General features: G+C 40.7%; 1 protein-coding gene across 3 annotated transcripts in view; it reads left to right on the plus strand.

The window, feature by feature from the left end:
- Nucleotides 1-23,519, plus strand: part of TRMT9B (tRNA methyltransferase 9B (putative)) — a 45,087-nt gene that overhangs the window by 17,215 nt on the left and 4,353 nt on the right. For 2 of the 3 annotated variants that reach the window (XR_015699682.1, XR_015699683.1), the window contains exons 4-8: nt 1,051-2,244; nt 3,931-4,213; nt 14,210-14,858; nt 17,886-18,003; nt 21,407-21,604. Coding sequence is in view for 1 of the 3 variants with exons in the window: in XM_087736568.1 (XP_087592694.1) it covers nt 1,051-2,087 (1,037 nt within the window). In the remaining 2 variants the exon portion in view is untranslated. Of the gene's footprint in view, nt 1-1,050; nt 3,901-3,930; nt 4,214-14,209; nt 14,859-17,885; nt 18,004-21,406; nt 21,605-23,519 lie in introns of those variants that run through there. The other variant, XM_087736568.1, reaches the window with a different exon arrangement.

The following is a 23,519-nucleotide window of genomic DNA, read 5'->3' on the forward strand; positions in this document are numbered from 1 at the left end:
TGGGTAGATTGAATGTTTTGCGTGTAGAAGTGGCTGGCTCCAAGTTCACTTGAAACAAATTATGGAATCAGTGCTTTTTATGTCATTGATTTAAAGGAAAACTAGTACTGATGATATATAGAACAACATGACCAATATGACCAATCTCAGTACAAGTTAATGTTTTTGAGAGTTTAGAAAGAAAATAGCTGACTTAGCTATTCTCTGGCTCTTAAAATTGGTTTCTTCAGGTGAATAGGAAGATAGAAACAGTGTGGAAATCTTGAAATGTAGCTTAATTTCACATTGCAGTGAAATTTGAAAATGTGGAAATTATTCTGAAAAGAAAATTCAAATATAGTGATCAATAGTTTTTTTTTAATTTGACTTTTTATTTTTTAACAGCATAACATAATGTAACAAAAAATAATTCTCAGACATGCGATGTAGACTGACATAATTCTCTTTTTTTTCCCTCCAAAACAATCTATAAAGGCAATACCTTTACAAAATTAAAGCAATAGAAAATATTTCTGTCTAAATTTTCTCACTAGCTCTTTTGAAAGTGCACTGATATAAAAACAGAGAGTATCTTTTTCCTGATATTACATTTTGCTGTATTTGTTACACTGTGAAAAGATTTTCTGTTTTCAGTAGATGAAGTCTGAAAACTGTCCCAAAAACTAAAGTCAAACTTATTATTACCCAACTTACCTAAAGGCCAGGCATTTAAGTGAAAGCTAGTCATGCTACGATCTCTTACGGGTGATGTAGAGAACCAGAAACCTCCAGCTTATATGCCTGACTTTTCTTGAATCCCTATTTTTTGAGGTGAGATGAATTTCCTTCTTTGGCATTTTCCTATTTTTATCCATTGAACATAAATGTAAAAGAGATCATTCTGGGGTAAACTTGCACTGTGGTACCAATAAATTCAGCACTGTTGCTGACTTGCAGTGAGTGATATTTGGGATATGGCGACTAAAATGACTAAACACGTAGAACAGGTTGAAGACGAAAATGCTATGTCCTTACTAATATTCATTACATAATGACTTTCCTTTTTCACAGTGATCCATCATTTTTCAACTAAACAAAGAAGAATCAAAGCAATAAAGGAAATGGCAAGGGTATTGATACCCGGAGGCCAGATGATGATTTATGTTTGGGCTATGGAACAAAAGAATCGTCGCTTTGAGAAACAAGACGTATTTGTTCCTTGGAACAAGGCCTTGTGCTCACGGCATTTTTCAGAATCAAATCAATCTGGAGATAAGGGTGAGTTTGTGCATGCTGTAAAAAGCCAAGACATACACCCTGCACAACTAGTCATCTCTGACTGCAGCTATCAAACCAATCTGCAGCCAGAAACTGATTCAAAACATTCCCACAACACGGAGCATTGCTTATCCAGAGCCTGCTGCATGAAAATTTCTGAAGAAGAAAACAGATTTTACAGTGCTCTAGGAAGATCTTTCCGCTCATGGTTTTTCTCCAGATCCCTTGATGAATCAGCCCTTAGAAAGCAAACTGACAAAATGAAGCCTCTGAAGGACGAAGGAGAATGGGCAAACAGTACTGTACCCATTCAGCATTCGCGACACTGCAGTTTGGATTTAGGTCACCATGGGACACTGTTAAAAGAACAAAGTTTAGATGATGATGATGTGTTCGTGGAAAGCCTGCCTCTCAAAAAACCAGAGTGGTCACCAGCCACAGATGCACTGAAGGATTTAAGTTTAAATGGAGGACACCAAAGTGTAGCTCAGAGCAAGAGTAAAGAAGCTTCATTTATAAATGGGCCAGTGGAAGACAAGGACTACAGCTGCGGTTGTAATAAAGATGGTGCTGGTAAGTCTAATGCCAGCAAGTTTTTCAAAAGAACTTCAACAGCTGACTCCACTGACTCTGCGCTGGATTCAGCAGTGTCTGTTGGGGACCACACTGATGCCATGTTGGATACAAAAGCCTTCATGCGTTATTATCATGTTTTTCGGGAAGGGGAACTGTGCTCTCTGGTAGAAGAGAACGTGCCTGAACTTCAGATACTTTCTTCCTGCTATGACCATGGAAACTGGTGCGTTATTGCAGAGAAAAGAGGAACATAGCTGTAAGGAGAACAAAGCAGAATTCCATGACTGAGGATTTTAAGCTGCTCCTTCCATTCCTGTGATTGTGCAGCGTGACGTGAAATTTGAATCTCATGTAATCGTGTGCCATTTGTTTCTGAGCTCTCTCTCTACCTATTTAACTATCTAATGCAAGGTCTGTATACAGGAATGTAAAAGTGGTAAACAATATTTACGTTTTGTTAAACTTTTATGAAGTTAAAACTGGAGAGTTTTATATTGCTTTTAGCAAATAATTGCATTTTTAAATATACTTTTCTATTGAAAAAATAAAACCTTTTTATAAGACAAGGATCAGGGCATCTTTTATGAGAAATATCCTCTCAATAGAAAGTTTAGGCTTTGTTCTTCAAACACTGAAAATTTGTCACATTACTCACTGTTCTTGAAGTCCTATAGAGACATAGGCACATTTAAAAACATACTTGACTGTATACTGCTAGAGCGCATGCTGCAGAACTGGGAGCAAGCATGGTCCCAGTGCTTCTTAGTTTGGGGTAGAGTCGTTAATGGGTAAAAACTATGTACAAAACAAGCTCTGCATATTCTGTCATTTGAGGTTTGTATTTGGGAGCAAATGACGGAATACATTTTTAACAGTATTTTTGACTTCTGTTTTAAAAAGAATTTAACTTGTGTCTCAGGTGCAGGTTAATTTTTGTATGTTAGCTCTTGCAAATACTTTATCTTAATTTCCTTTGCTGTAGTTTTTCATTGGTTATGTGTATATAGAAGTCAGAGCGATTCGTGACAGTATCAGTATTATGTAAAGGTTACAAAATATCAAATATTTGAGGTACATATATCTTTTTGATAAGCCTGGGAAGCTTAGATGAAATTAATAAAATTCCAGTGCATATCTGGTCAGCTGTCATACTTGCTCTCCTCATTCACTGACATGAGAATATATCTTAAATGGTGTGTCAAATAACGTAGACAGGAAGAGAATACAAGTCCAGTTTGTATATAGAATACTAATTCCTGGCTTCTGCAGTTTAAGTGAATCTTTTGAGACCTAAATGATAAAAGATTGCTTAAACAACTTTCCCATTCCCTGTAAGACATAAATGTTGCTGAACATGGTGCCTGATCATCATCCAGTTTTACTAGACTGTAGCAGTTGCCCTCATATAGCTCTTTACACCCAAATAACCTCACCCCTTTCAGTAGGAGACTTACGATGTGAAGTTATATGTGCTGTGGATAAAATCCACCTGGCTTCTGAAGATGAGTAGTGAAATTGCAATTGTTAGCAGCTGAAGCAGGGCTGGACTGGGCTAATTGCCTTGTTAGCGTGAAGTTACTCTGGTTTTGGGCTTTATTTACAGTCGGTGGTTTTAGTGTAGGGCACATCTTCAGCTGGTGTGATTTCGTGACCTTTAATAGAGCTGCACAGATTCACCCCAGAGATCAACCCTTTTGATACAGCAGTTTTAGAGACCCACAAAATTAACATGTCTGCCCTACTAGTGAGCAAATAACTTTGAATACAAAGCAACAGGAGTGAAATACCAAACTTTTCCAGTCTATGCTGCATAAGTAGATTGATTTTGGGTTGTTCAGTAGAAAGCCCTGATGGTGCTGAGTATTTTTAGATGTAGCCGCCCACAAGTAATTGCTACATGGTAATGTATTATAGATTTATTTACTGGAGCGATGCCTGTAGAACAATCGTCTTTGTCTTCCTCGTAGTTTGGGATCCTTGTACTTTATCCTTCCTGGGTCTGTATCACTTGCACTCCCCACTGCCTTTTGAAAATAAAAGCGTGGTCAAAGAACCATGCATCTGAGATGTTATTCCACTCTATTACTTTCAATACAGCCTGGGGCTGCAGTTCTCAGACACTGTGCCCAAACCAAACTTCAGAAAACTGGCAACATTCCCTGCATCGCTGAGGGGCTGCTCCTGCTGCATCCTCAAGCTCTAGTTTTAGAAGCACAGTACAAAAATGCCCGTGCTGGCGTATTGCAGAGGCGGCATGGATCGTGCTGAGCTCCACACCTCATCTGCAACGTGCTCATGTCGGACCAGTGAGGCCTGCCTCATTTGTTGGGAATTTCTGGAGGAGCTTGAGGATTTTAGAAGAAAACTCAGTTGCTTCCAGGTAAGACATACCAGTGGATATTCAGCACCACTGAAATTTGAGCTGTATTTAGGAAGGAGGTAGTTGGTTATCATCCTCTATCCAATTTTGAAAATTCATCCCTAAACTCCAGCATGCAGAAACTCTATTACACATATATAAAAATATTTATACAAATTTATGAATCTAAACTGGCAGCTGGATTTAGTTAACTGGGAGAAGGAACATTCTCATTTTGTTATCTGCACTTCTGCAGTCTATCAGTGTGTAGTGAAGCAGGCTGACAAAATTTGGGGTAAACTAAGAAAGGAAAGGCTTCTATTCTCTTTACAACAGAGACTTACTATCCTTGCAAGAGGCTAAATCTATGTTTTAGGCTCTAGTGAAAACTTCCTGCTCTACCAACTGTATGAATAAGAGCTGCCACCTCAAAGCCACTGAAGTACTTTAAACAGCTTTTGTGTTTGTAGACTTTCCATGCATTGTTTGATTTGAGATTCTTGACTGGGGATGCTTTTCACAATTATTTATTTCTGTATTGGATTTTCTCTTGTTTTGAGCTGATGCCATTAAGTTGAGTTACATACAAGTTTGGATTGTATTGTTATAAATTCCTGGGAGAAGGAGAGGGGAGGTTTGGTAAACCGCTTTCTTTTCAAATATTCAGTTTTCCTCTGAAGACTTATAATCACCATGTAACATAATTTTTATAGGCTGGAGATCAGTCAGCTGGGGTCATGAATGTGAGGTCTGCACAGCAAGCCTTTATTCCCATATGCAGTCTCCCATCTATTTATGGAGGCTGCCTGGGTCTGTAACAGCTTTATCATCTCATAAGAAGCCAGATTACCTCACTCAGAGCACGGTGAATGTCTCTTTTGATTGGTTTCTCTTTTGATGAGGTACATCTTAAGCAAAATGTAATTTCCAGAAGAATCCATGTGATCCCAGTCTTTAATAGTTTACAGACATAGGTAATGTGCTCAGAGAAGTGTGTATACCATTGAAAAGTCTATAGTAAATGAATGAATAAGTAAATAAAACGCAGCTGTCCTTGCATGCTGAAACTCTCAGCAATGTCCAGACTGCAAGATCTGACTGTTATAAGGTCAAAGGCAAATGTGTTCTTTATGTTCCTTGTCTGACAAGCGGGCAATATTCTCACCCCAGTTATGCCGATAACAAACGTGTTTCTGACTGCAGTGGGCTCGGATTGCTCCTAAGCTGCTCATCTAGCTTTAAGTGGCACATGGAGAAGTCTTGATTACACAAGAAAAGATGCTCTGTTTTTTTACAATTTAATTTACTAGTATCATTGTCAGTCTGAACTGGCTAAACAAAAGCTGCTACCTTATTAACTCTTACAGACTGTAAGCGAAATGGACAATTGCAATAAAAAAGATACAATTGAACAGAGTTATTTTTGAAGGACTAATACAATTGCAAGCTTTGATAAATGATATTTTGTCTTTTTTTTTTAAATACATGAAAATATTTATATTAGAAGTGCAGAGGTATCATTTTTTTGGTACTAATAGTGACTAATTTACTTTCTTCCAAGCTTATGGTGTAGAAATTTTAAAAGCACAGGTGAGGAATGAAAGCTATAAATGTTCTAGCAGAATTTTTTCTGGTACATATTTGTACACGAGTTACTTATGTGCACAGTTTAAAATGCTGAGTGAAGAGCTGTGTATGTTCCACCAGCAGAATATTGTTAGTGAACCACCCGGGTAGATTCTGAACAGAAATAATGGCTCTGATCCTGTGTCCTCTCTGCCGTGTTACGTCTCCATCAGACTGTATTCATATCACTGTTGGGCTGTATTAGTATTGACGTTGTGTTGAATCTATTGGTCTACCCACTGTCTTGCTCAGCACTTTTACAGGATTTGTGGCTACTTTAGTACTCTAGGAAAGTGAAGTGGGTCAGTGTTAAATATATACAATTGTGTATCTCTTTTGTGAGTTTAGCGTTTCTTATACTTACAGTATATGAATTCTGGCAGCTACCTGTGGCTTTATCTTCCAATCTGCTGGTCAAAACCATGCTTAAGTACTGCTCTGTAATTAATTCTTTGTCCATACATGGAACCTATTCTCTAGTATTCAACAGAAAACAAATCCTACTTGGTTAAAATACTATTTCCTACAGAACTTCTGTGCTTTCAGATTAGTTAATAAATATATTAGCCACGGGAAACTGTGTCTGGGAAAGTTCTTAATGAATGTTAAATTTGAGAAGACTCTGTTAGTGCTATTTACTCAGTAAGTTAGGCCACATGGACATGGTGCAGAGCAGGTAAGCTTAGTGATTTGCTATGAAGCCAGGGAGTCTGTCTTTACTTTAGACAACCATAGTCAACCTAGCCATAAATGTGATCATTTGAACAAGGTAAATAAAGGTGATGAAATGTGGTTTTTAACCATGTCAGTACTATATGTCCTGTTGACGACAGAAAAGCAGGAGGGTCAGCAGAATTAATTGCTACAGAGCTACATTTCCTTCTCCTTCTGATCTATTTACAGTCACCCGGGATGAAGCTTTGTGGTATAAGATAACATTGAAGTATTTCTTTGGTATTATCGATGTTCTTTTTGCACCAATTTAAATCAGAAAAGAAAAAAGAATGTAATTAGAATTATGTAATTGCCTGGTGAGGTTACAGCTATACTGTGTTAAAAGAGTTTTTACAGTTGCAGTGGTCGTTTATTGTGTTTGTACAATTGCAGTGATCGCTTATTGTACTGATATGTTTATTATAGTAATGACTAAGGACCTAGTAGTAATTAAGCACTACCCAGATGAGTATTAATACGTGCCCAGTAGTACAGAGTATGTAACCTAATAGTATTTAGATTATAGGAAAGTAGTATGAGCACAGGCTGGACAATAGGGTGGTAACAAATGTAATTTTAGAGGGATGCAGAATGGTCTTTATGAAGAGGGAGTGAATTAAATCTGATATACAGTGTTGAGAAAGGCTAAGGAAAAAGAGCAAAGATAGAAAGTATACAGAGAAATGAAGGAGAATGGCAAAGATGGGAGCAATCACAGCAGAGAAAGCGCAATCAGCACTGCTGGATATTCTTAGGATATGCAGAGGTCCCTGTTTTGGCTGTTCTTACTGTCTGGAGAGTCTGGTTGATATCTCCCTGATGCCTTACTTCACGAGGATGTGCAGAGGGAGGAATGTACCTTTTTCCCTCCACTTGGAGTTCAATACTCTTCCCTGTATGCTTCCAAGGCTAGGCATATGCAGAGGAAGACTGGTTAGGGATAACAATTTTTCCTTCCTTTGTATCTCCATAACTTCATTGCAGCACATTCTGTTTTGATTCCGTTTTTTCTTGCTGAGTGCTTCAGTTCGCTCTGGTTGATTTGACCTTGCTCAACTATGCCCACAATCCGGGGTTGCATTCTTTTTACCTAGTTACCTCTCTTACCAATATAGTTGCACTAGTACAAGCTTTGCATGTAGAAAGGGCTGTATGAATAGATTAAACAAGTATTAAGGCACAAAAAGGTGCATATTTTCAGAAGTTAATGGATCCCACTCACTTGCTGTTATTGTTTGTACAGTAACTAAAGTATATTATCCAGAGTAACAAAAGGATTGCTCTGAGACTCCCCCTTAAAGCATTAGGTATGTGCATGTTGTAGAAGAATGTACCAGGCATGTACCTGCATCTTTGATACTTAGATAAATTTCAAAATCTGCCCTGAGGGAATTACTAGATACTTGGTTTGCTGCTATAGTAGTAAATATATTTAGCATTCTGCATTCAGATGAATGTGATTACACAGCCCCCCTTTGCTTGACTAATAATCAAGGGCTCCACTATTTCTATTTATTTAACTTCGGTTTCGTTCTATTTCTCATTTTATTTGTTTTCTTCTTTCTGAGCATTTCCTTCCAAAGACTCTCTATTCCAGCCCTTCTCCTTTCTATTCAGACAGATACAGCTGAACAACAAATATAGCAGTGGCACCTCAGATTACCACAAATATGTCTGTATTTCTCATTTTTACCCTTAAATGTCTGTTTGTGATGATACTTCCAGGCTGTTTTCATACTTCTGCCTCTGAGAGCTGAAGTAAAATGTGCCCCCCCCCTCCCCCAATACCTCAAAGCATCATAGCATACCTCATTACAACGACCAATTTAGGGGATTATGAGCACTTTAAATCTCTAATAGTGCAAAACATAATGGTATCATCTACACATAATTCTGTTTTTCCTGCTTTTTTCTTAGTTGTTATTTATTCATCATTGTCTTCACTTGGGTACCGTTTGAACCCTTCAAGCTAAGGTTATATCTTCCTAGAGCTTGGGGTGCTTGAGGACAGCAGACGCTTCTCTTGCTGTTGTGGCAATTCAGCACCTGCGCCTGCTGCTTCTCCTGGTGCCCAACAGAGAAAAGTTGTCTTAAATAGAATCCAAATAATCTGATTTAAAAAAAAAAAACCAACAGCCAACCAACTAACCCCCCAAAACAAAAAACAACAACAAAAAAACCCTAGTAGGAGGTGCTTCAGCAGTTATGATCATATCCAAACTGAAATGGAAATGTGGGAGAAGAAAGAAAGTATGGATATTATGCATGGTGCTCCTAGCTTTGAAAAGATTCTTGGATATAAATTCGTCATCCCCTTTAGCCCTGTTGACAAGGTGCTACACTCTGCTTTGATGAGGGGTATGTGGATGGGACAGTGGACGTGGGAACAGTGAGATGGTATTAGGTTGCCCTCTTCTGTTGTGACAAAGTAGGTTGATTTCTGCAGAATATTAACTGCGTGTTACTGTTTGTACAGCAGCTAAAATTCTCTTTCCTGAATGAAGAAAGGATTTCTTGTATGGCTCTCAGTCATTTTGAAACTGTCACGAGTAAAAGAGACAAAGATAAAGAAGGGGGGCATAAACAAGCAGATGTTCACCCTATAGCTGAAAATATCACCTCTTACCAATGTGCTAACAAAGAAGTCTGCGTGTGCAGTCGGATTGAAAGCTGATGTTCCTCTTGCACAGGATAAAAATAAGAGTCATTCGTGGGAGGCTTTTTGGTGAGGCAACATCATGTTCTTTTCTGTGTCTCTTCTGCGTCTTTATAGAAGAGACTGCTACGTGTCAGAGTTGCTGAGAATAAATTGACCCTTCACATGTCTGCTTCCTTACCACAGGACTGACAGGACAGTCAGATTTGGTTCTGAACATTTGGACTGGGTAAAATAAAGTGTTTCTTGTGAAAGGAGGAATTAGCCACTTGGACAGAACAAATGCTCTAGTGCAGAGAAAGCACAGCCATCCAATACGAGGTTAAACCTTCCTACTTAAAAAGAGGGAAAACAGACTGTTTTGTGGCTCACTGGCAAAAGCCTCTTTTCAGTGTGTCCGAGAGAACACCACAGGTGAGATGGTGATAAAATTAATAGAGATCAAGTCACACACAGCATCTCCAGGCTGTTTTAAATTGATGTTTTATTCAGTGACATAGCCTGATGAAGGTCATTGCCTGTACCGAGCACTAGCAGCTCCTATCAACAGCAATAACAGTCAAGAGTGCTCACTGCCTCTTGGGATCTGCTCCTCTCCACTTTATGAAGACTGGCTGTTCAAACATTGACCATTTTAAAAGGTTACTCCTGAGTAATAATTTTAAATAATGAACAGGTACCAATATACATGTATATATATTTTCATGCAACCTTTTTCATTTGGTTTTCTTTTTTTTTTTTTTTTTTTCCCTTCTGCATGTATTAAAGGTTTTACTTACTTACATTACAATACGGTGCAGTTTCTGAATGGCAAACAAACCATTTGACAATGAGGAAGAAAGGACTGAACCATCAGGACAAATGAGCTGCCAGCCAGGGCATGTTTGGATGGAGGTAGTAGGGAAGAAGGGGAGAGTGCTAGGAGAACCACATTAAGAGAGTAACAGAAAACTGCTCAAGCCTGACCTGATTCTGGGAGTAATTACCTCAAAATTTGATTCAAAGTCTTCCATTGACTTCCCTGGTCTTTGTATTGGTTGTTCTCAGGAATGCCCGTTTACCTTGGGATTTTCCTTGCTTTGGTTCAGAGGAGAAACAAAGATCCACGGGAGGCTTACTTTATGCTTAAATACATAGTAGACCAGTCAGTTTAACAGTGGAACAAATGTTTGACCACAGTTGCCCAGGAGTGTTTCTATAGTCCCTTGAAGAGTGAGCCACAGGCACACCCAACGCCCTTTCTCTCTCCAGCCTGTACCTGAGATTCATAAGGAAATATAAATAAAAATCCAAGCCTGAAGGGCAAACTGGGGCTGTGACATATTCTCACCTGCTCCTTGAGCTGGATATTCAAAGCACCGAAACCTTGCATCCATATTCTTAGCTACCATGAAAAATACCTAAGGCTCAGCCAGATACACCAAATTCTGGAGTAAAAGGAAACTTTTCAGACTCATGTGTGCAAAAACTGTGATTCTGTACCTGAATTTGCTTTGAGTTACATCCACTGACTTTGCTGGTGTTTGGGTCAAGGTCCTAAATGGGAATTTTGCCACAGAGAGTGCGTGCCTGCTATTGGGATGCAGGTCTTTTTTGAGCCAGTATAGGGAAATGTCTGTACGCAACTTCACGTGCCCTCAGACACACCTTTGCCTTTCAGTTCTCATAAAGACCTTACAGGAAACGTGAAGCGGTTTAGTGCTGTGCAAAGAAGCCTTTCACATACGAACTGAACTTATAATTGACATATCTATGAAATATTAAACAAACCATTAGTGTCTCTGAGCAGGTTACCCACATGAGTCCTTCAAGTTGTGCTGGATCATGTCTCTATGGTAACATAATAGGCTCTGGCTTATTGATAGTAAAGAAGCATAAATGAGAACTCACTGGAGACAGAGTATCAAAAAACACCTTTAAGTGGATAAATACCAAAAAGAGATTTAATACAGCAGCTACATAAATAGTTTCAACATTCTTACATTGAAGTTTGAAATAAAGAAAAAATCATGTGCAGTGATTGCCACTTGATGATAATAAATATGGAGATTTCAGGGATGATGACATGGAAATGGGTTGTTGGCAGATGAAACTGAAGTAGGGGAAAGTTATATCTTTGTGTGCTTGGGTCAGAAGAGTTACTCCCTATATTGAACAGGCTTTAGGATGCCTGTGTGAAACCATGGAATGGAAGGAGGGTCAAACAAGGGGAGATGATTGCACATTCCCAAGCTTCTAAACTTGACCCACTGGACATCAATGGAGAGATGTCACTCTTGGTGAATGGTGTAGCTCTGAGACACCCATGGTTCCCTCCTCATGTCCTGAGGAGCAAACTATGAATGGCAACGATGTTCAACCATCGGCATAGTCCGTATCTGAGCTGCATCCTCATCAAGGGGTATTTGGTAGGGTGGGCTTCTCTGGGATGTTAATTCACTGAAGGCCGCATTGGTTACATTGAGTTGACAGTATAAAAATCAGTGCTGCAGCCTCTAATATCTATAGGCTTGTGTTCTTTCTTAAATACAAGGGGATTATAGAGAAAGGTAACATAGTCAAAGAAATACCAGCACACGATCTGGGGGCTATGTTTCAGCTGGTTTGATCCCTACAGTTTGTATGTACCGAAGCTGGCTGTTCCTGGATCGGTTGGGTGTGTGCAGAGAACAACGTGAAGTGACCTCTTCCTGCTGAGGCCAAGGTCATTGCTGAGGACATCATAGCAGTCTCCTGCATTTGTGTGCCAGCTTCCTCTCAGAACAAGTGCAAAGGTTTGAACGAGTAAGTCGGAAGGATTCAGAAATGGAAAAGAGAGAGAGAGGATGGAAAAGCAATAATTAGGAGTATTTGTAACAGGGCTGGAGAATGCCACAATTAAGAAAGAAATATTAAATAAAGTAGTTTAAAAAATATTAAGGGAGAGGAACAAAAACTATGAACATGAAATATAGTGTTTTTCTCATATAAACTGGCCAAGAACCTATTCAAGGGACCACAGGAAGTTTCTCAACTTTTTTTTTTTTTTTTTAATTGAGACCTAAAAGCTCAAGAAATAAATGTAGTTTCACTGAAGTCTAGACTAAAGACACTACACTGCCTGAAGGGATTAAGTGGATAATCAGAAACATTTTGTGGTTTCTGCTGTTCCCAGAGACCAAAAGTAGGGACAGAGGAAAATGAGTGATGGTAAATGAGCCAAATGGAAAAAAACCCAAAACCCTGCAGAAAAAGATGACTTTCCCAGATCCAGCTAGAGGCTAACTGAAAGTAGCTAAGTGTTATGAAAGACAGAATACAAACACAGGATCTACAGCTATGATCTAAAGCCCTTGCTTTTCTTTGTAGGAATATAAATAGTCAGAAGAGTTTAATGCTCATTTAAGTAACTATTGAATTTTAAATATTTGACTCAGTACAACTCTTTGAATGTATTAAAATTGTATTTGACAAATTGGAATGAGAACATGAAGAGTAACTGATTCTATAATGCAATGTGATTATTTAATTATTTTGATAGGCAAAATTAGAAGTAAGATCTGATCACTGCATGGTTAAGAGCGCAGAAGCTTTTATGGGGTCATTAGCCTGGGATTTTGTGTAGGAAAATTAGCTTTTGTGTAGCAGTGCCTTAAACAGGCTTGGCTTATAAATAACTTCTGAGGACCTAGATATACATTAAGATGACTTCAGATCAAGTTGTGTAATCGTTATGAAACCTAACATTCAGATCTCTGGGATTTGGGTGTGAACGGCACTGCTGGTAGTAGCAAGTTTTATTCTCAGCTACTTACTATATGATCTAGTTCTCATTAAAAAATACATGTAAAATTATCTCTAAACACCCACATGCCACTCATTTGAGACAGAGGAGCAAGGCAGAGGAATATGGATTTTCTGGGTCAGGATCTGACAGTTTAGATAACTTATTTTGGAAAGTACAGAGAGAGGTACTGGGAGAATGGATGTGTTGTCTTAAGGAAGTGAATACAAAAGCCTCTCAGTACCAGGCAATTATATTTAGAGATTTTGTCTGCAAGAGAATCCCCTCTGTTTAATTCTTCTCCAGCTGGACCTTGTAAATGATTTCTCAGCAAGGCTTGTAAAGCACAGCATTGCACCAGTCACAAGCACATATGGGTGATGGTACCTACATCAGCCTGTGGGAACTCTGCAGTCAGCTAAGCTATGTTTGGCATTTGTCTTGCATTGCAAAATCCCTTCACAGATGCTGAACATTAGGCGACCACCGAGACAAGAGTCTAAAGCATCTACAAATCCTAATGACAAAGCAAAATCATCTCCGCATTCTTATCGTTAGTCAGGCTAAATGATACCATATGATGAACTTCTCTAAGGCCATTAGAAATCAAAATTTAGGAAAAAATTTACTTTTCAGTTCTTAAATATTTACACGTAAGTCATTAACAAGGGAATCAATAATTCTGGTTTAGTAGAAACAACAACTCCAGAGGACTGTTAGTTTTGAGAATAAATTTATGTTTATTTATTAGGACTTTAAGGGCTCCCAGAGCTATGTGTTACCGATCTGCTCAATGTGAGAAAGGGATGTACTGTGGTCTAATACCAGACTCCTTCATTAACCAAAGAACTTGTATATATTTAAAATGAATTGTTGTTGATTGTCCTGTCTGTGATTATACTGAATGTTTGTATACACTAATAAAATAGAGATAAAATGCAGGCGATCTGGTAATATTATTGTTTTCTACAATAATGGTAATATGTACAAAGTCAATTTAAATACTGCCTAAGAGGTTTCACTCAGCAGAATGCGACAGAAAAGCTTCACTTTTCCGCTAGGTGTCAGTCAATCTATTTCTTTAGTTAAATAGGATCTATGCAGAAGAGAATCGAGAGCAAAATGCAGATGCTCTAAAGCTAGGGGATTTTTTGTATCAACCAGAAGTATTTTGAAAGAATGAGACCAAATGGATGACTTTTGTATTTTAATTGTGCCTCTATGTTTTCTTGTTTGCTTTACATTTTCCATTTAACAGCAGTCAAGAAACCCCCTACAAACTCCAAGCGTGATACAGCTGATCCATGAGCAAGCAATTCCAGGGAAAGCGGAAAGCAGGAAGCAAGAGAAGGGGCAGGCTGGCCCTGCCTACAGAGGCACCGCTGGGTTATTTCATGTCAGTCCTGAGCCAGCAGCAGCAGGATTTGACCCTTTCAAGGGGGGGGGGTGTGTGCCTCAGATACCTCTCCTTGCAATGGAAAGCAGAATCCAACGCCTCTCAAGGAAGCTCTAAAGCATCAAGCCTTTGAACTGCCATTGCACTAAAAGAAGACAGCACCTTTAACAGTGCAAGACATGGTAATGTCCTTGGGAAAGATCTTGAGAGTGCAGGAAGAGTGCAGAAACATAAATGGCGAAATGATTGTCAAAGGGAGGAGAGAAGAAAAGATAGATGCAGAGAGAGGAGTGTGTCCATATGGATTTGAAAAGGGAAGCCAGACATGACTCTCCCTAACGGTAGCCTTGGCCCTGCATCGCTGGCCATGATGGCAATTGAAGATGACCGACCACTTCTTGTGCTAGCCTTGACCAGACCGGAACTGCCGTGTGGAGGGCAGCATGCCGAAGGGCATGCAGGAAAGGAAAGAAAAATGATGGTGCAGAGCAAGACGTGCCGACCAGACAAAGTGAGTCAGAGGATGCTACAGAAAGCACATGAGGACAGAATGCAAATAGAGCATTTTTCAGCCCGGCTTCATAAAAAGCAAACAGCCCATCTCTCATCTGAGTCTGTCGCGCATACACAGTTTCTCGTAACATTTCACATGTGCCGCTGCTCTGAACAGGTTACATTCACATGGGCTACAGCTTCTTTCATTGCCTGCCTTGCTGAGGTAGATGCATCAGTGTGTGTAAATCAAGACTGTTAATCCCCGAGGCTCTGTAAACCCATTACTCTGTGAGCGGCAGGGTCCTTCTCCTACCCCAGCTCAGTAAAGAGTGGCAGGGTCCCTATGGGGACAAGGATCTGAGAAAATCTGATCAAGGGCCATGATGCAAAAGTCAGAGGTACCTGTTAAAAGAGAGCAGCAGCTTTGTGACAACAATTCGGTTTATACCCCACGTTCAGCAGGGAAAGCGTTAAAGACTAATTGTACTTTAGCAAGATGAAGCCCTCCCTGGAGGAAACGGTGAGCAATGCCCATGGAGGGATGGGGCCTCCCAGGCTGCCCAAAGAGCTGGTTTTTTTGCCTTTTGCTTTTGGTCTGTGGCTGCTGGGCTGTGTGATCTGGCAAAGTAGAGAACCATAAGGAACCACCAATGTGGTATTTTATCGTACAGCCTGTATTTTCTACACTGGCATCAGTCGTGTCTTCATGATCCCTGGCTCTGCTCCTCTGATAAGGAGCTTTTTTGCTTACTGCTAACAACTTTTTCTGTAATCCGTGGAGGTTTCTTTTCCCAACAGAATCCAGGTAGCAGAAAAACCTTTCTTTCACATGCTCTTCACTTTGGCTCTTCATTTATCATTGTATCATTGTATCATTTATCATTTATCATTGTAGTATTTGCCAGGTTACTACTCTTGTGTGCTGGGCTGCCTCTTTTCACCACTGTGCAACTCTCCCATTCACCTGGCCATTAGGTTTCTCCCAGTGACCATTACGGTGATGGGAATGTTATTAAAAATACCTGGTAGAGGAATTATTGAGGCATATTTTAACATAACCCCTTCCCCAATCTAAAAATTAGGTTATGATATTTGTTATTGCTCTTCTTTGTTGTTTAAGTATTGGTTTTGGGGGCCTGGCTATGTATGATGGAGAAAGAACAAAATATTTTTGTGGGTCTGTTTGTGCAGCTTTGCAAGATGCACAGAATGGACAGACTCAGCAGCAGCTACAAAAATCCCACAGGCTTCTTGGTTTGCTCTTCTTCCCTTTGAAATACCCATTTTAAATATCTCATTTTACATAACAAAAGATGGAGTGAACCAGTTGTGCCAGAGGAGAGGTAGTTATAAGAAAAACAAACACCACTCTGTTCTTGCCTGTCAGTGGTGGGGCTGGCAGAGGGGTCAGGGACAGCACGACACTGGAGCCCAGGAGGTCCGGGAAGCAGCAGCAAGGCTTTGCAGGAGGACCTGTGAGCCAGGAGTTCAATGGCTATGTGTAATCCTTCAGCAACTCTCTTCATCCATCTTCACTGCAGCAGAGACCTTATTGTGACCTTTCAGTACTTAAAGGGAGCTTGTAAGAAAGATGGGGACAGAGTTTTTAGCAGGGCCTGTTGTGATAGGACAAGGGGTGATGGTTTTAAACTAAAAGAGGGTAGATTCAGACTAGATATAAGGAAGATTTATTTTTTTTTTTTTTTTACTGTGAGGGTGGTGAAACCCTGGAACGGGTTGCCCAGAGAGGTGGTAGATGCCCCATCCCTGGAAACACTCAAGGTCAGGTTGGATGAGGCTCTGAGCAACCTGATCTGGTTGAAGATGTCCCTGCTCATGGCAGGGGGGTTGGACTACATGACCTTTAAAGGTCCCTTCCAACCCAAACTATTCTATGAGTCTATGATTCTATCTTTGTTCAGCTCAGCTTCCCTGCTTGTAAAATGAGAATAAAAGCAGCTCATATCTTCACAGAGTGCTTTCAGCCCCCAACACCAAGAGCCTTGTAGTGTAACTTCAGGGAGTCAATAAAGAATGTTAAAATTGTCTCTTTTTGTCCATGGTACTATAGTAAACAGTGAGTTTCCCCACTAAATCAGACATGGGAAGACTCTTCCCAGGAACATGCTGATTTGGAAGGTGTTTTTCTTTGATTGCCAAGGAACATATTCAGGTACTGTTGTTAATAGCACACCTGTGCTAGCAATTTTTAAAGTCATTCATCTAGCAGAGACTGTGATTTGGAGGTCACCAGGAACTGGCTTCTGCCATCCTTCCACTAAGATGTGAATAAGTCTGTGAATAGCTCGGCTGCAAGCCGATAGGAGGTTGTTTTTCCTGGCAAGGTAAATGTGGGAGGTTTGGGACCTGAATGTCACCTGTGTCTTAGGGGAGAGTCTTCTGTAGGAGCTGGAGGCTCTTGCTCAGCACTACCTTTCCCTCTGTCCCTCAGTTATTTATTTATTTAGCTGTTGTTCAGCTCTTACATGCCTCTTCTTCAAGTCTTAAACTTTTCTTCCTTTAGGCTGATGTGTTTCAAATCAAGTCCATACAAATTTTTCAGCCAAAAGGTTCTTAGAGCTTATTTATATAGGGGTATAGGTTTGTGGCAGTGCAGGGCTGGAGGAAGGAGCCGACGCTCTCAGGATGAGCCAGGGGGACTTGACCTATAACAAACCTACAGGAACCAAAACCCAGCGATTGGCTGATTGTGTTAAAATTGCAATTCTACTCAAGACTGATGTCTTCAGTGCTGGAATGGGTGCTGCTCTTAGGCTGTGCTCTCTTCCTGCTATTCACAAACACCCATGATTTCTGGCTCAGCTGTGTTTTCTTCCCAGTTGATAGAAACCTTGGCTGTGAAGTATGGGAATAAAACTTGGGATCTGCTGCAGTCAAGCTTTGTTTTGCTGTTGAAATTTTCACCTCTGTAAAATCATTCCAGAAAAATATTTTTATTGATGATATTTTATTTATTTGCTAATTCTATGACACATGCTTCAGAAATTTAAGAACCCTTCTTTGTTTTTCTGTGTGTATCCAGCTCGTTCCCAAGAAACGGTGTGGCTGCATACTTGTTTGAGATGGAGGCATGAGGAAAGTGCTGGCTCCCAGTGCCTGTCCTCAGTTTAACAGCTTTCCATGTGCATCTGTGGAGCTATGTAAGTAAAACTGTTTCCTATAGAGGTCTGCAGGGCAACTGCTTTCTGCTGCCGAGATGCTGAAATGGAAACGCTTGCTGGCTGTTTTCCTTTGAGGCTGGTGCTCTGTCCTTGTACAGCACTGCTTTCTAATAGCTGACTTCCAGTGAGCTTCTGAAATGCCGAGCAGCTGAAAACCCATCATCTGCCTCTCACTGTAGGGAATATTGGCTGCTGGACAGAATTACCGATCCTTAATTACTGTGTCTGTACAGACTATGATCTGCCTGGAGCCATAATCAGATATAAAAAGGCTCTGAAATAAATCTATAGACCAAGTTCTATATTTATGTAAAGCCCTGACAATTGGGAAGGCATTCCAGCACAAGTTATTAATGCCACCATATTTTTATCATGTGAATATGACTGTGTAGTTAGTGATGGTCAGGGGTTTTGGACATGGCATTGCAGCCACAAAACCAAGAAGTTATTTCAGCCAGCTGGTTGCATTTCAGCGTGAATTTCATACTTGCAATTCTGTGGTGAAAGGAACTCACTATACTCGAGGAGAAGGAGAAAGAAGCAGCTTTTCTCAGATTTTTTTGGAACAACTGCACTGATTTGGAGACACTAATTCCCTGAGGAAGCTGTGTCTCGGCTATAAATACCCTCTGAGCTAGCTCAGCGGGTTTATCTGGACTGGGATGAATTTATAGGTGTTGCATTTGACTCTCACAGGGGGCATATTTCTTATGCTCTGTGGGGCAGTGATGAGGAAAAATGACCAAGGGAGAGTCTGAGATATCTTTTCATGAGCAGCTTCCTCCATTGCTATTCTGTACACCTCGGTGAGCATCCCAGCTGTCCCAGACCTAACAGCCAGAGGACAGTTGGCCTCTTGAGGCAAAGTGTTTGTCTGCAGGGAAAAAAGAAGATGAAATAATAGCTATGTTCCTTTGTCATTGTATATGGCTGGTTTTAAATAATAAATCTTTTTAGAAGCTAAATCTAAGTAAAGCTGCCCATGATCGCCACGCCCACCGCCATTGCAAAGTGGGAGGAGGGACCTGGTAGTGGTAGATCTCCTTTTAGCTGGAGCCAGGCATCTGCCCAACTTGCAGATATGATGTTTCCTACATCAGAAGAGAGCAGGGCAGTGGGACAAAACGTGGAACTGGGATGGGTAGATATCAGTCCGACTAAATAAAGTTAGAAATATTGCTGTGAGTGACGCTCTGGCAGGAAACAAGTTAAACTTAATGTAAGGTGGCTCTTGCAGAGTATTTCCCCAGAGGATAGCTGCTGACACTGAACGTCCTCTCCCATGTCTTCCCCCTCGTTTTAAAGGTAACAGGATTGAATCCTAAGATGCTGCAGTACTAGAACATGCACAGAAGGGTGTTAAATTTGGCTGTTGAAAAAGCCTGATGAGGGGATCAGTATTGTCACTGTTCTTCTGAAGTCACTGCATAACCTTGAGGAAATTGATAGGTGACTACCAAAAGCACAGGATGAGTCAATTTGGAAAGAAGTGCCACAAGAGAGATCATCTCCATCCACAGAGCCGTAGGCCTAGGCTTATTGATGTTTGCCGAGAAAGAAAGTAGGTACTTTTCCCCCATCACAGCTATATCATACGAAACATGACCAGTCAAAAAGATGACTGAAAGCCAAATTCATTTTTACTAGGCCCATAAATACCATGTTGAACAGTGGCTGACTCCTCAGCGGGTAAGTGTTCATGTATGATTCTCAAACACTTGGACTTGTGGTATCAGCAGAAAGCAGCTACGGAGAGAGGCTGTGCTGTTATAGTTTGATCTCCCTCCTGATTAAAAGTGACTGGGTGCTATGCTTGCCAGCAATACACTGCGAAGCAGCTGTCTTCTCTGAAGACACCAGACTTAGACACAAGTTACAATGGCTGCATTTCCAGGCAGACAGAAGAATATGCTCAGCCAGTTCATTGCCAGAGTGGGTCTCAGTTCAGCAGCAGCAGCAGCTGAGTCGTGGTATAGGGCATAACAGAAGATAACGGTTTCTTGCTCTTGGACAAAAATAGTCAAATATCTTAGAACAGACAAATATCTTTTGATGATCCTGAACTTGTGGGCGCCTTGTTTAGTAACTTAATCTCCATACTTAAAAATAACTAGCAAGGCTTATTTAACTTTTCTGATGAAGTTCTCCTCTTGTCCCAGCCAGGGAAACTTGTGGACAATTCCTCCTCTTGCATAAACTCATGCATTTTAGGGGAAAGGCTGGTTGTTCAGGACTTGAGCTCTCCAAAAGGGTGATGACAGGCCCCTTACCTCCAAGCGTTGCTAAACGTGATGCAATCTATAAGCAAAATAGGCCACCTAGCCTGAGCTGCGCATACGCCTGTGAAAGGTTCTGCATCAGGTCAGGGCAGGCATAGGGAGAAGGAAATGAGATACCAAGGCCTGAGCCTGACCTGGCTGCAGTGCTGGCTCTGGCGGGATGGAGCAACCATTGCAACCAGACAAAACACACAAGCGGTGGAGAGCTGCTTGGAAAAGAGAGCTTGCAGGCTCTAACAGGAGGTTTGCAGAACAGAAAGTGGCAATACAGAAAACAGGGCTGCAACAGCAGCAAATGATTTCAGAAGCTATTGCTGCTCAACCTCGGCTGCCTGCTCCTGCAGTGTTTTACAGAGAGCAACCGGAATGTCTTATCTGTGATTGGGAAGCATTTGGGGGATTGTTGGTGCTTTTGTGAAACGAAGTGTGCATCTTTAAATCACAAACACTATGCTTGATTAATAATCAAGGTAAAGAAAGAAAACAGTAATTTTAGTGTGGTGAGATCTAGGGAGCAGCCCTCTAGGAAACATTTCCTTACAAAGGGCGTCTTGTAGGCTATTCTCTGTTTCATGGCTTGAAACAACTGCGAACTATATTATATATATATGTATAATCCCAGTTTATGACTCCCTGGAGCATGATAATGGGTATAAAACATTAATCTGATTTGTTTAAAAATATTAATCCAATTTTTTGTTTAATGGTATGAATCTGGGCACAACTGGTAACAAAAACTTACAGCATGTTATCTCTTTAAGGAGATTGCTAAATGCGATGCCATTCATCACAGTGATAGGTAGTTCCTCAGGCGCAAAGACGCACATATCGCAGTCTGTGCATGATGACGACCAGATCCAGCTCTGTTTTCTATCTGCTCTGTGTGGCGCTATCGACAAAGAGCTATGAGCAAGGGCAACGCAATGCTCTTGACAAATCCCTCACAAATGTTTGGGTTGCTCTCCTATGCGTTCCTCTGGCAAATTTTAAACAAAGTCTAGAAATCTGTGTTAGCCACAGAGCGCGAGCATAGACTGCAAATAAGATTTCGCTCTTACAATCAGGCCAGCATTTTGTTTGAAACTGGATTTCTTGTCTTTCAGTTAGGCTAAAGCTGATGGCTGGGCAAAAGCTGATGCCTCCAAGGCTTGCTGTGTTGAGAAGAGCCCTGGAGAGCAGAGGGCACCTGCAGCAGCCCAAGGGGTGTGCGGGTGATGCGGTGCTGGTGCTGGGTCATGGTCCTACGGCAATACCACCTCTTTGTCAGCAGTGCTGGCTTCAGATTCAGTAACCACTTTAAGGTAAATATCCATCTGTGGTTTCAGCAAGCTGAAATGGACATTACCAGAGGAATGTGGAAATACTTTAAAAATCATCCTCACAGTCTTTTAAATTACTGTATTTTCTTTTTTTTCAGTTTATCTAAGCATTCTTTAAACCAGGTTTATCAGCTCTGATACGTCAAAACTTGTTCCTGTGATTAGCGTGCAACTTTGAGGTTGTTTTTCGAATATCCTAGTTGCATCTCTAGTTCCAGAATCCTTTATGCTCTAGCTCCCCATCACAAAATGGGGTTAATAGCACATCTGTTTCATCTCTTGTCTATCAAAAGTAATTTGATTTAAAAATCCTTTGGAGTTGTGTATAGGCAAGAAGCAGTTCAAAGGAAAACTTGTTCTCAGCTTGACCTCTAGGTATTTTTGTTTTAGCTTCTTGCAAAACTTGCACTTTCAGTTTATGGTTACTGAAGCACAAAAATATTTTTTTTTTTTCCCTTGAAGTTCTGGGGAAGTCTAACTAGGGAAACCAAGGCATAGAGGGCATGAAGTCCACGTGGGAAACCAGACTGAGGGACAGGCTTAAGCCATTCAAAGAGCCTGGGCTGAGTTCCCATTTATGCCAAAGGTTTTGGATTATTCATTCCTCTCTGAGGCAAAACCTGGCAGGGCAGTGGGAACGGAGCGGGTGGGGAACGGAGTCCTGCACAACCTGGGAAATACTCCTGCCCCAACTGCTACTTCTGGGACCGGTTCCTGTAAGAATTAGGCAGAAGACAAGGGCAGAGCAGAGTGAGCTTGTTTGTTTAGACACACAATGTTTGCCTTTATTTCCCTCTATCTTTTCTAAGGGCCGTGACGGTACTTCCTTCCTAGTTCATTTGTGTGGCTGCCTGAAAGGGATACGTCTAAATAGGGGTCAGAGCAACTGCAGGGCAGTTTGCTTGTTTGTTAAACAATATAGGAAGCAAACAGAGGCCATGAAGAATACTTCCCTCCCCTCTGTGCCCCAGGGAACATTCTTTATAAAATTTGGCAGCAGCTCTTTCATCAGAAACCAGCAAACCACTGCACAGAGCGGCTGGCCCTGGAAACTGTTTTAGCAATTTAACAAGAGAGGAAGAGGAGGCACAGGAAAGCAGCTTTTTTTTTAAAAAAAAAAAAAGCTTGTATAAAGCCTCATAGAAAATCTCTAAATCAGCAAGACAGAGTGATTAAACAGTAAAAAATATGTAGCAATTTTCAAGAAATTAAAAAAGAAAAGCATGTTGGACTTGCGTTTCTGCATGGTGCGTTATAAACAGAAGCACAATAAGTATCATGTCATGTCCCAGATCATGCTGCCGATCAATTTAAATGAATGCTCTCTCTCTCTGACAGTGACCATTATAGGACTGTTCAGAAAAGTAGCACAAGAAACTTCCTGCAGGCTCTTGTGAAAAATATGTTCAGAGGTAAGCCCAAGTGGCTAGTGCAGAAATTGAAGAACGAGAAAAATAGCAGGAACTTCTGTAAATATATTTGTCTCTAAGGTCTGCAAAAAACCCATCTCTGAAGACTAGTAATGAATTACTAATGTTAATGATATACTGAAAATAATTACTTCTGTTACAGAGCTGAAATCAGCTCGTTTTCCCCTCTTTCCTCAGACAACTTGGTGCAATTTTGAATCGGTGCTTCTGGGCTCAGTTTCTAGCAGTAAGCTGGGGATATGGTTCTATCCAAGCCTAAAACTTTAGACACTTAAAACTCCCCAAGGTCTGCCAGTTGCTTAGGTTTTTTATCAAATACATGCCTAACAGTCTGTTAGCCATGACTGGCCTGCTAAAACCTCTGTACTGCGCAGTGGCGGGGCCTCTGAACTCCATCACCGCTCTCCACGGGTCATTCATTCTCTCATCGATCTTGCCTTATCCAGTAGGATGCTTGGGGCATAGCC

This window comes from Nipponia nippon, unplaced genomic scaffold (genome assembly GCF_047370975.1).
Source record: "Nipponia nippon isolate SJK-2023a ecotype South Korea unplaced genomic scaffold, ASM4737097v1 scaffold_6, whole genome shotgun sequence".
NCBI lineage: Eukaryota > Metazoa > Chordata > Aves > Pelecaniformes > Threskiornithidae > Nipponia > Nipponia nippon.